At 52.6% G+C, this 12,892-nt stretch overlaps 1 protein-coding gene across 1 annotated transcript in view; it reads right to left on the bottom strand.

The window, feature by feature from the left end:
* The window catches only part of SLC26A9 (solute carrier family 26 (anion exchanger), member 9), a 42,507-nt gene that overhangs the window by 29,231 nt on the left and 384 nt on the right, over positions 1-12,892 (bottom strand). The window contains 13 exon segments of the mRNA XM_006754419.2: positions 112-218; positions 343-412; positions 1,176-1,282; positions 3,411-3,506; positions 4,272-4,349; positions 4,539-4,652; positions 4,939-5,086; positions 5,837-5,919; positions 6,235-6,387; positions 6,936-7,100; positions 8,614-8,789; positions 9,372-9,485; positions 9,488-9,564. Of these exon segments, the coding sequence (XP_006754482.1) occupies positions 112-218; positions 343-412; positions 1,176-1,282; positions 3,411-3,506; positions 4,272-4,349; positions 4,539-4,652; positions 4,939-5,086; positions 5,837-5,919; positions 6,235-6,387; positions 6,936-7,100; positions 8,614-8,789; positions 9,372-9,485; positions 9,488-9,564 (1,488 nt within the window).

Genomic DNA, 12,892 nt, shown 5'->3' with positions numbered 1-12,892 from the left:
GTCAGTAGCAGGCTTGACCTCTCGCTTCTTTGAAGGAGGCCCGTCCTTGGCTCCCAGCCCCCTTTCTTCCACCTTCGGGTCCCTCTCTGCCCAGCCTTTCTGGTCCCCAAAGGATTGAGACTTACCTTGGCAATGACTTTTTGCCTGAAGATCTCTGAGTTGGCAAAGTAGAGAGGAGAGCAGTAAGTGACGATCTTAATCCCCTGGATTTCCTGGACCTGTGACAGGGAGACTGAGTTCAGGTAGCGGAAATGTCCTTATTGACTTTTTATTTAAAAATTCCTCTTTTATTTGGGGGTGGGGGAGGGCAAAAGAGGAAATTCATAGGCTTGGATTACACACCCGATTGTAGGTCTTGGGATTCACATAAATGTCCATGTCCATGACCTGGGCCAAAGCATAGCCATTTCGACTGGGTGAAGAAGAAAAAAACGTAAGTGAATGCTAACCGCGAATGGGCCTGGAGGGATACGGGCTGGGGGCTGGGAGCTGGGGCAGGGGCAGGGCAGGGTCCCTTCTGTACCCCTGGGCTTGCTGTGTTTGTCCTTGGGCACTGGGGACACATGTCTGGTGGCTGAACTAGAACCAGAGGGATGACAGGCCCTTGACACAGCTCCTAGACTAGGGCTGAGTGGGAGAGAAGGGGTGGCGGTACACATGGTGACAAGCTTAAGTGGCCCTAACGGTTCTTCCTGGTCTTGAGTTCTCAAAAGGAGAAGGCAGGGTTTCCCTAACATTTAGCATCCTTCTTACCCTGGCCTGGACACCCTGGAATGTTCTATTTAATCTTTTTATAGGAAGGACACGGCATCTGTCCTCTGGGCTCATATTCCCCTGGGTAGGGTCCCATGTGATCTGGTGTCTGGCAGGTCCTTTGGAAGGACACTGAGTCTTACCCACCTGCTCTTCCCCTACTTTCTCCAGCCCCCAGCCCTCCAAGACCGCGATGGCTTCCTCTGGGGTTTCCAGGATATGGGAAGTCAGGCAGCCCAGCCTGTGCCCATAGTCCTGCCTGGGTTGGGCTCTCCTCAGGCCCAGCAGCAGCTCCTGTGCCAGGCCCAGAAGGCAGCAGGGTTTGGTGGACTGGGCCAGGGCTCAGCATGGGAGCCCTTGGCAGGCTGGCTCGGGTCCTCCCTTCAACCCCCGTGGTGTCTTGGGGAGGGGCTGTTACTTACAACTGGGTCTGGAAGACCACAACCAGGACGGAGAAGGCGACACCCACTGCCACACCGTAAGGCAGGCTCAAGAAGAAGGAGGAGAGGAAGCTCACCACCCAGACACACTGTGAGGAAAGAGATATGAAAGCAGACCTGGGAAGAAAACTGCCTCTTTCAGGAAGTCTTCCTGGATTTGCCGAGGTCATTCTCTGCCAGCACAACCCAGAGCCACCCTTCCACTTTCATGACAGTTTTGCACTGTTTTATGTTTTGGTTACATTTGTCCCTTTCCCTCAGATTGAGTGTGACCCCCTGGTCTTGTCTTGTTTTTAATAGACAAGCCCAGCACACCCAGGTCTTTGAGGGCATAATGATCAGAGCAAGAGTCCTGGGTCGGTCCTGAGTTCCAAGTTCCGTTCTCCTACTTCTAGCTATGTGAGCCTGAGATGCCTAATCCACAAAGGGGGGACAATAGTACCTGCTTCATGAACGGATTACCGAGTTAAGAAACATAGAGGTTCCAGCCTAGAGATGGGCACCCACTGGGTGACCAATAGGCATGAGTACCCTTTCTCCACCTCCCAGTAGCTGTGAATGCCCAACACGGGCTTAGAGAGGCTTCCTGGCCTGATGGCCTGGGGGCCTGGTGGGTGACAGGCAGAATTGGATTCAGTTTTGATTGTTGGCCCCTATGCTCCGTTAGAGTCCCCCAAATAGCTCAAAAGAAAATAAGTCTACCCAATTTCATAGAGAATTGTGAGGAACAGATGGGAACCCAAAGCACTATGAATAGTCAGGATTAATTGCCATAGCCAGGGATTGCTGGGATGGAGTAAAAGCAAATCCATGGGCTGGGAATTGGGACATCAATTCTCTCCTTTCCTCACCACTCACTCACTCACTCACTCACCTGTCTACTACGGGAGCCAGGTGGATCACTCACTTCTCTGGCTCCCACAGGAGACAGCCCAGCCCAGAGGTTTGGAGCCCAGCACGGCATAGCCAGGGATTGCTGGGATGGAGTAAAAGCAAATCCGTGGGGTGGGAATTGGGACATCAATTCTCTCCTTTCCTCACCACTCACTCACTCACTCACTCACTCACTCACTCACCCCTACTACGGGAGCCAGGTGGATCACTCACTTCTCTGGCTCCCACAGGAGACAGCCCAACCCAGAGGTTTGGAGTCCAGCACTCGGAGTTCCAATCCTGACTCCACCACTTACTACCTCTGTGGCCTTTGACGAGTTACTTAACCTCTCTGAGCCTTGGTTTCATCACCTCAGAAGGAGATTAGTAAGTTCTCTCTCGTAGGTTACGGTGGGGCTTAAGTGGGGATAACACAGTGTCGCCAATACGTGGTAGCCTCCTTCCTACTGTCCGGTGGAGAACATGACTAACTATAACGTAAGTCAGGTTTGTAGAGTCCTATGGTTACACGGTGCTTTTCCACCGTGATCTCATTTAATCTTCAGAACCAGTGTGTGATGCGGGCTTGACTGTCACCCCCACACGGATGAGGAAACAGAACTCCAGAGAAGTCTGGTAACTTGCTTAAAGCCCTGCTCTGCTGGCTTTATGTTCTAGGGTTTTTGTTTTTTTTAAAAAAAAATAATTTCTTTTGCTTTTTTTTGAACCACAAATCAAAAAAATAATAATAGCTAAGTTTTATTGAGTACAGATACAATAGTGCTTTGGGTTCCCATCTGTTCCCAGTGGTCAGCAAACTCATTAGTCAACAGAGCCAAATATCAACAGTACAATGATTGAAATTTCTTTTGAGAGCCAAATTTTTTAAACTTAAACTATATAGGTAGGTACATTGTTATTAACTTAATTAGGGCTCTCCTAAGGCTTAGGAAGAGCCACACTCAAAGGGCCAAAGAGCCGCATGTGGCTTGTGAGCCACAATTTGCCGACCACGGGTTTGGACAATGTGCCCCCTTCTTGTATTGTCTAATTTCTTCCCCCTAAGCAACCCTGGGACGGGGAGAGTATAAAATACCCATTTCACAGACGAGGAAGCTGAGACGCAGAGAGGTTAAGAGACTTGCTATTGACTACAGAGCCTGTGAACGTCTGAGTTAGGATTTGAGCACAGGGTGTCCCTCTAAAACCTGAGTTCGTAGCACCTGGCGATGCCAGTTACGGAGCAGCTCACGAGAGGGATCATTCACAGGAGAAGGGACAGGGCTGTGAGGCTGGAGAAGGGGACAGGACTCAGACAGGTAACAGAGGCCACCCAGTACCTACACAGTCTAGCTTGCTTTTCCTCCACAGGTAGTAGGGGTCGGCGAGTTGCTTGAGGGAGTTCTTGAGGTTGACAGCTATCAGGGCTCCCAGCACAGCCTAGGGAAGCAGAACATGGTTCCTGTCACTGGGGTGTCCCCTTCTTCCTGCCCTTCCTACAAACACACCTGACCCTGGAGCCTGGCAGGGCAGAGCTGGAGTTCAGAACACACAGAACCCCCAAATCTCAGCACTCAGGTTTAGGATTGGAGAGCACAGGAGCTAGAGGCAGGGGCCCCATCCCGGCCCCCCTTCCCCTCTTCTCTCATACCCATGGCCCATGCCAGTGATGGTGAACCTATGACATGTGTGTCAGAGGTGACACGCGAACTCATTTTTTTGGTTGATTTTTCTTTGTTAAATGGCACTTAAATATATAACATAAATATCAAAAATAGAAGTCTTTGTTTTATTATGGTTGCAAATATCAAATTTCTATATGTGACACGGCACCAAAGTTAGGGTTTTTCGAAATGCTGACACGCCGAGCTCAAAAGGTTCGCCATCACTGGCCCATGCCTAGAGCCTTCCTACGCTGGGGCTCATGGGTACTTGTCAACAGACTAGGGACTCAATCCTGAGGTCTGGAGGCTGGAGTCTGGGACCAGCCCTGAACTTGTGAGCTGTACCACATCACGGAGACTCTCTCAGCCTCAGTTTCCCTCACCTGTACACTGGGGAGAGTAAACAAGTGTTGTCTACGGCACAGGTTGCGATTAGGCCAAAGTGCGACAATGACAGCACTTTATAATTTGCCGCATGGCCCTGAGGGGCTGCTCTGACTGGAGTCTTTGACTGGCCTCTGCTCTCCTGCTGGGCTCTTACCTTGGGGAGAGGGTACAGATAGGACCCCAGGACCAGCATGGTGATCATCACCACCAGAGACACACACAGGCTTGCCACCTATTCAGAGAAAGAGTTGGGAATAGGGAGCATTGCTTCCGATTTGTTTCCCACAGATGCCTTGGGTGGAGTGGGGACTAGGGAAGGGGGAGAAAGGCGGGAGAAGCAGCTGGCCCGGCTTGCAGGTTTCTGGGGTTCTCTAGGGCAACTGTTCGGTTCCCCATCCTCCTCCCCTGGCACAGCGCTCACCTGGGATTTTCCTCCAGCTCCATCCACAGCCAGAGTGACGGAGAGAGCACAGCAAATGACGTGGATTTTAAAGAAGGAGCCAAAGAAGTTGCTGCAGCCCAGGGCAATCATCTCCTGCGGGACAAGGGCAGGATTAGGCGCTGGAGGTGCGGGCGTGGGGTGGCAGGGTGCGGGCCACACCGAGTCGGCCACGCAAGCTGGATCTTGGGCCTCAGACATGGCCTACTACTATAAAGCCATACACACCCAATGAAGCAGAGGTCAGCTCTTGGGGTCATCCCTTTTCCCCACTGGCAGGCAGCTTCCCTCACCTCGGTCCAGAGCCCCAAGGTATCTTTTGCCAGGGCTCTGTGGGCCCCGGCCCGTCCTGTTCAGTCCTACTGGGGGTAGCAGGACCTACCTGGTTAGAATCCACGTCATAGCCGTGCTTGCTAGCCAGGGTCCGACCCATAGCCAGGTTGATGACGTAGCCCACGATGGCCAGGGAGAAGGCTGTTCCAACCATGTCCTTCCACTGTGAAACCACAGGCAACACAGGAGTAGGGAACCTGCCAAGGAGCCAGAGGGGAGGCAGGGCCCAAGGGTGTGAGGAGAGGGAGGGCACCAAGTCCTTCAGCAACTCACAGGGAGCAGCAGGGCCCCGCTGTGTGCCAGGGTCTCACACGGTCACCCTTTCAGTCTGAGTCCTCAGTACAACGCTCTAGGGCCCTCACTCCCGTTGACAAAGTAGGAATCCGGGGCTTAGAGGACCTGGCTTGTCCAAGGTCTCAGAGGCAGTACTTGGCAGGGCCTCGTTTGTTCACACCCAGATTCTGGACTCTTTACTCTCACCAGCCCCCCGTGTCGTGAGCGTCCCCCACCCCACCTGCGGCAGCTCTGCAGCCCAGCACCGAATGGCCCCTCCCAGGGCCCAGCTGGCTGCCCGGCACAGAGTGGATGCTTAATGAATTTGGTTCGTCCCAGTAGCTTCCTGTCCACATGGATAAAAGGAGCCGATGCATTAGAACAGGGTGAAGGGCCAGATAAGGGCTGATCAGAGAGGCCTTGCTTTAAGAGCCCCATTGAATGAGACTTCCGGAGTGAGTGTGCCAGTTCCGACTCGCCGTTCATAAAACAGCCAGCCCTGGCCCCTGGTGTGGCTCTTCTCCACAATAAGTAATAGTCGCGACCCATTGCTGGGCAGTGTCATAGGGCTTAGGACGCATCTCATAGAGTTCGTCTCAGCTCGGCCTCTGAGCTCAGGCCTTGGTGGGGAGTGCCGTGGGGTTGGCGTCAGGATTTCCAGCCCCTGGACTCACCCATGTTGGATCTCCCCCACGATCTGCATGTGATACTTTTGGGGCATCTTACAGCCCCCGGAGATAGCTGTGGCCACCACCACCTGCAAACCCCAAAGTGGAGAATGGGGGTTGGTTTGAAGTTGGGGTCAGTGCAAGCATTTCTCTCAAGCCTCCCCTTTCTCTGGGGAACCCGAATCTCACTTGCCTGCCTCTGAGGGGAAGACCCCAAGGAACAGGAAGAGTGGGGCCATATTCAGGGGGGACGGAAGGGATTCACCTCTGACTTCTTGCTCTACTGGCTGACAGTGGAGGGGGTGAGGCGGGGTAAGGGCGCCCTGGCCCTGGCTGGAACTGGTATCTCTTCTCATAGCCTCTCTGACCAGGCCCTCCACACCCAGCCCCGGGTGCGGTCTTACCACAATCATCTCTGTAGGGATGGGGAAGCGGATCTTGTGCATGTAGCGAGCGTTGAGCTCCTTCACCAGCACCAGGAAGGCACCACTAATGAGGGCGAAGATGAGCGAGGCGATGTTGGTGTGGGGGAGGTTTTTGCAAATGTCAATGAAGGTCTGGTGGAGAGAGCATCATGCCTATGGGCTCCCACTGCTTCTTCCCCCACCACCCCCACCACCGGATGGCTGACCCCGTGCAGGGGTATCGTCAGTGCTCATGGAGGCACCAAAAAAGAATCCAGACCCTGATCAGGAACACGACGCCACTTCCCACCACCCTCTCCCAAAGGGCCCGTCAGGAGCTCGTGCTGGGACCCGAATGTTGATTCCCTTTCTCATCCTCTAGAAAGAGTTCAAGTTAAAGGAGGAGGGAAAAAACTAGACCTCAGGAAGGACTTCCCAGCCAGTGCAACAGGGAACTTATTAGGACTGTACCTCTCCGTTTCTGCAGGGATTAACCACAGGGGACCTCTTGGAGCCCTCAAGGTCATGGGTTTGACCCTCCCTCCCAATATGAGAACCCCCTCAGCATCCTCTCCTAACACCGGGTCAGGGTCAGCCGGCTCTTGCTCAAGAGCATCTCATGATGAGAAGCTCGTAACAACAGTGACCTTGGCTGTTGTAATGAGCCCCTCCCCATTTGCAGGGCCCTATCCTAGACTCACAAAGACGATGGAGCCTGGGCCTGTGTAGGACGGGATGGTCAGTCCAAAGATGTACTTGAGCACCGAGATCAGGATCTGCAGGCCGGCAGCCGTCATGAAGCCCCGGATGAAGGACTCGGAGAGGTAGATGGCCACAAAGCCAAACTGCACGAAGCCCAGGCCCATCTGAGGGGGGAATGACCAAGAGGGTCAGCAGCTCCCACACTTGCCTGATCCAAACCCAGGGCTGGAGTTCTGTGCAGCTCTGGGCAGCAGCAGCTCTAGGGAAATGAGTCCTTCGTGACTTGGTCTTCCTTTGTAACGTGCCAGCAGAATTTTGGTCCCTTAAGGACACTGGCCTCTTTGTCACTCCACCTGTCTGTCTTCAGTTTCCTCATCTGTGAATGAAACTGGCCCTCCCTCGGTGTTTCCTCTGTTAGTGGATGACACTGCCATCCACCCAGTTGGCCAAACAATACCTTGGGAGTCATCCCTCCCTCACCTCCCACGTCCCATCTGTAACCAGAGCCCAGTTAATTTTGCTCCTGGCAAAATGTGCCTCACGTCCACTCCTGTCTCCACGGCTTTCTCCATGACCACCCCTGGCCTAGGCCCTCGGCACCCTTGCCTGGCTGTCTGTATGGTCCCCAACAGGATTGATTCTAACCCACCTCCCACCCCTCATCTTCTCCGTAGCCCAAATGATCCTTCAACTGCCAATCAGATCTAAAGCCACAGCCTAGGGGACAGACCTCAAACATCATTGTCTGGTCCATGCCTACCTTTCTAGCCTCTTCTCTGGCCCGTCCCCAAAGGCCCCCTGCCTTCCAGACCCGCTACACTCCTTGCCTTGCCATTCCTGGTGAGTTCACCCTCTCTGAGGCCTCAGTGCTTGGGGGCACTTTTTCTCTGCCTGGACCATCCTTCCGGGCCTTATTCATTTGCTTACTGGTCACTTCTAGTCATCCTTTAAGACCCAGGTCACCTCTTCTCTTTGAGGAGAGGCGTTCCCTGACTCTTTTTGGTGTTCCCGCAGCTGTCTGTACATAGCTCTATTATGCTGCTTATCTCACTGCCTACAAACTTATCTGTTGACATGGCCATTTCCTCTGCTGGGCTGGGAGCTTCTGGAAAACGTGCCCCTTTCTTACTTATCTTTTATCCCCAGGGCCGAGCCCAGTTCCTGGCACAGTGAAATAACTAAGAAACATTAACTAAATGAATGAATGAACGAGAGGTGCCCTCTGAGTCTGCTTCCTGCGCTTGCATTCTGTCAGGCTGTGTTTTCCTTCACAAAACCCAGCAGAGTCCTTAGCGTGTGTCGAAAAAGTAATGTATGCAGGCGATGCTGTGGCTGGAGCAGTGGAGGCTGGTGGGGGATAAGAGAAGTCAGGAGGCAGGAGGACGGAGCTGGCAGAGAGCCAGGCTCTGCACAGGGAGTGGAGAGAAGCTGCGAGTGTCTGAGAGACTCCAAACGCAGGAGAGTTTTATCAGGTGTGGAAGCCGGCCGTAAGGACTTGCTGGAGGGAGGGGAGGTGATATCTGGCTTTTCAAGGTCTTTGGGGGCCCTGAGAATGGGGAAGACGGAAGAGGTAGAGCCCTAGACCAGCTTTAACGTCAAAGCTGGGTCTGAGTCAGGGGCAGGGTGGTCTGATGGCCTCCTGGCGGGGGCCCTGCAGGGATTTGGCCGTCCCCTCACCTGGATGATGGCAGTCAGGCAGGCCAGCGTTGCTGACACATGCAGCCTCTCGGCCTCCATGGCCGCAGTGTCCACGTAGGTCTGGTTGGTAGCATTGTTGAAGACCCGGAATTTTGACTCTGGGGCCAGCTGCAGACAGATGTTACCCACCAGGATACTGATAACAGCAAAGGTACCTGTGGTGCCCCACCCAGCCAGCAAAAGTCAGAGGTTTGGATCAAACCCATGGAAACCATCAAGGGGCCCAGGATTGCTCCCTGATCCCCAAGGGGATGGAGCCCCAGGGCTCCCAGGCTGCTCTCCAGCATAGCACCACGCATATCTGACCATGATCTACTGTTTCATCTCAGCTGTTAATGTTATTTTACTGGCCACCTGAGGAATTGAGCTTGGAGATTGTCCTTTCTCTGTCTCACTTAGCACCAGAGAACTCCCAATGTCCCCCTCAGTGGCCTGCTGGGACCAGCCTGGGGTTAGAAGGTAATTTCTCACAGCTGTTTAGCACTTCATGGCACACGGTTTATCTTGTTGTACCAACTCTTCCCCCAATTCCAGGGAGGAAGGCAGAACAGGTAATGCTGACTGAGCTCACAGAAGCTAAGTGTTGTCTCCAAGGTCCCGGAGGACCTGGGACGGACACAGTGATGGTCCCTTGAGAACCAACCGGCACCAGCTAGAGGAGTATGTAGGTGGAAAACCACCCGAACCCCTTTTCATACCACCCGTCTTCCTGCCTGCTGGGAGGGGAGAGGTCTTACCTGGCACCATCTGGTGTATGCCCCCCAGGAAGAAGTAGGTCAGGAGGGGGAAGAAGGAGGAGTAGAGACCGTTGACTGCAGGAAGGTTGGCTAGGAGAGCAAACGCCATGCCTACAGAGGACGAGAGAGTGAAGGCTCAGGGCGCACAGGGAGCAGCCCAAACACCACGGTTTTGATCTTGGCCGGGGAACATCTGGAGGGAAAACGGGCAGATTTCCAGTCAGCACTGCTCCGGCTTGGGCGCTCGAAGTTGGGGAGGGATTACAATATCCTGTTGCTGCTCATCATTCATTTAAAATTCATTCAAAATGCAATGAGCACGCATACTGTACAGTCTGCCAGACACTGAGAAGGAAAAGCAGGGACTTCCTCTTGAGAACCATCAGCACGCCCTGTGCATGGGCTGGAGGTCTTCTGACTGATGCCGCCTGCTCGGAAGTCTACAAGACTTGGCTTAAAGGCGGGGATTTCTTGGTGGCTTAACCTTCTGAGGTGTCAAGTCCAGGCCCCTCTCAATTGGCCTTTCTCCAGGGAAGGCTTCTCTGAGCTCCTGGCCGATGGAACACAGGCCTGGGCCCCCTTATCTGGGCTTCTTAGCTCCATGAGTGCCCCGTGTTTAATGACTTGCTTTTCATCTCCCGCGCCCACAAAACAGCAAACCCACAATGGTGAGAAGTCTGGCTCTCTTGTCATTTCTGTATACCTTGTGCACCTTGGGGCGCTCCGTAAGTATATGTTGAATAAATGAGTGAGTGAATAAGTGAAAGGGTGAGCTGGTATTGAAACTCAGTCTGGCTCAGCCGGCGTGGCTCAGTGGTTGAGTGTCTACCTATGAAGTAGGAGGTCACGGGTTCAATTCCTGGTCAGGGCTCATGCCCAGGTTTTGGGCTTGATCCCCAGTAGGGGGCATTCAGGAGGCAGCCAATCAATGATTCTCTCTCATCATTGATGTTTCTGTCTCTCTCTCCCTCTCCCTTCCTCTCTGAAATAAAAATAAATAAATAAATAAATAAATGTCCTAGCTGGTTTGGCTCAGTGGATAGAGTGTCGGCTTGCAGACTGAGGGTCCCAGGTTTGATTCCAATCAAGACCACATGCCCGGGCTGTGGGCTCCATCCCCAGTGGGGGGCATGCAGGAGGCAGTCGATCAATGATTCTCTTTCACTGATGTTTCTATCACTCTCTCTCTCTCCCTTCCTCTCTGAAATCATTAAAAATATATTCAAGAAAAAAAAGAAACAGTATGCCCAAGTGTATTTACAATAAACTATCGAGGCAGACTAAGTATTTACAGTTGTATGCATGGAAAAATAATACAATAAGTAATAAGTAATAATACAAGAATAAACTCTGTGTTTTGTGTACTCAGAACTGTAACCCTACTTTTGCCCCACCTTGTATTGTTAAACACATTTTACAGATTTAGACTCACCATTATCTTTCTACTAGTGAATGCCATATGTTTGCTTGCCAAAAGCTCTAGTTACCAGATTGTTTGCAAGGGGATCTGAGTAAGGATCCTTTTCTTCCCCTCAAGGATTCTTAGTAAAAAGAAGGGGAAGGTTACAGGCTTGTTGCTAAACCTTTCTCCTATAAAAAGTGACTGTGTTCTCACTGTAAAAATTCAAACAGCACAGAAAAGGGGGGAAAAAAGAAAAAGAAAGAAACTCAGTCTGAGTAGGGGCTGCTGCCATCTTTCTTAGAACTTCTCCAAGAGGAAGGCCCCATTGTCCCTGCAGGGTGTGCCCCGTGGACCCAGCATCCTTCATGTGTGATGACTCCAACACCAAGTGTGTCCCCCTGTTAACTCCTCTGGGAGGGAAGAATGGGAGCTGTTCATTGATTGGTGAGCGCAGGGCGGGAGAGCTGATCCCTGCCCTGTTTGTTGAACACGTCCAGGCCCTTTCATAGAAACTCAGGAGCGGTAGGAACAAGGGCCTGCACACTGGAGGGTGACAGCTGGGGGATTGATGACTAGAAGAGGGTGGGAGGCATTTGCTTTGCTTTTCCCAGTTGAGGGAACTCAGATATCCAGGGCCCAGCTGGTGACTCACTGGCCCGCTCTGATTAGGCCTCCTTTCTTGCTCTTTGCGGCTGTTTACCAATAGTTCCCCTGACACCGGGTCCCCTGGATTTCACCCAAGACTGAAATACACACAGAAAATGCTTTGCACCCTGTATAGTCTGTGCAGATTTTCTATCTGAACCAACACTCGATGGAAAAGCACCACCACCCACATCTGACTCCCTTGTCCCCTTTGGGGCAGGTGGGCGCTTCTCCCATCCCTGGGATGGTGGATGGGAGTTAGACTGGTGGCAAATAGCTTAATGCATCTCTAAAGCCTTGTCCTAAGAGAGAACCAGCCCTGCAGGAACTCTCTCAGGTTTGTGTGTGGCTGGGAAAACTGGACGAGAAACAACTCACTTGAAGGTTCATTCCTGCCCAGCCTTCCCTGCCCAGCCTTACTTGCAAGCCTGCCATGTGTTGAGCAAAACAATCTGAAACTCGAGAAAAGAGCTAGAAAGTGATGCCAAACACCTATACAGAGGCTCCAGAAGGCAAGAAGGAAGTGGGCAGAGGGATTAGCTTTCTTGACATTCATTCATTCATTCATTCATTCATTCAACAAATATTTATCGGAGCACCTTCTGAGTGCCAGGCACTGTTCAAGGCTCTCATGCCAGCCTCATGGGAATTCTTAGTTCCCTACATCCCTTCATAGTTTTCATCATCTGAAACTTTTAGGACAACAGTAGATACCCTCATCCCTCCAGTGCAGAAACAATCCAAACTTAAATTCTTTGGGCACCAAGGAGGGCAGAGCCCACCTGCCCGAGGATCACAGCTGTGGGTACAGAGCCTGAACACGAGGCCCCCAAGGCCGTGGCTGTAACTGGGCAGAGATGGAGCCTCTTAGGAGAGGTAGGGTTGGGCCCGGGCTTTTGGTGAAAACTGAAGTGGGTGATTCCCCTGCTCTGAACCAGTTCCACCTGCATCTCCACTTCAGCCATTGCCAGTGACCTCAATCCAGGTAACTGAATCAGCTGTTTCCCCTAGGGAGTGGGGAAGAGTAAGCCATTCTACAGCGAGGCCTGAGAGGGGCCTGAGCGCGGCCTGCCAGAAGTCTGGGAAGGGGGAAGGTGGAGCTGTGGCCTCAGGCTTCTGGAGTGTGGGTGTAGGTCACCCCCTTAGAGGCCAAGCTTCACTACCCACTGCCCCAGTTCCAGGGACCTGAGACCAGAAATGGCCCAGAGGCTGGAGGGACCACATCCTGGTAGGTACCCTTTAGGGGCCACCTTGGGGCATTCTCTGGACCAGGAGAAGGAAGGACCATCTAGGAGGGAAAGGGGATCAAGAGCATGGAGTGCTGGTGGCTTCAGATTTTTATTAACAAGGAGGGGATGGGACATTGCGGCAAGGGCTCTGATGCCCCCACCCCATGCTGTAGCGTGCCCATCTCTAGCTCCCTTAAGAACTCAAGAAATATTTGAGTGGGCTGAGAAGATGGCAACATCATGCA

This window comes from Myotis davidii, unplaced genomic scaffold (genome assembly GCF_000327345.1).
Source record: "Myotis davidii unplaced genomic scaffold, ASM32734v1 scaffold710, whole genome shotgun sequence".
Taxonomy (NCBI): domain Eukaryota; kingdom Metazoa; phylum Chordata; class Mammalia; order Chiroptera; family Vespertilionidae; genus Myotis; species Myotis davidii.
Note: the sequence above shows the minus strand (reverse complement) of the source record. Positions and strands in the feature narration are given on the sequence as shown.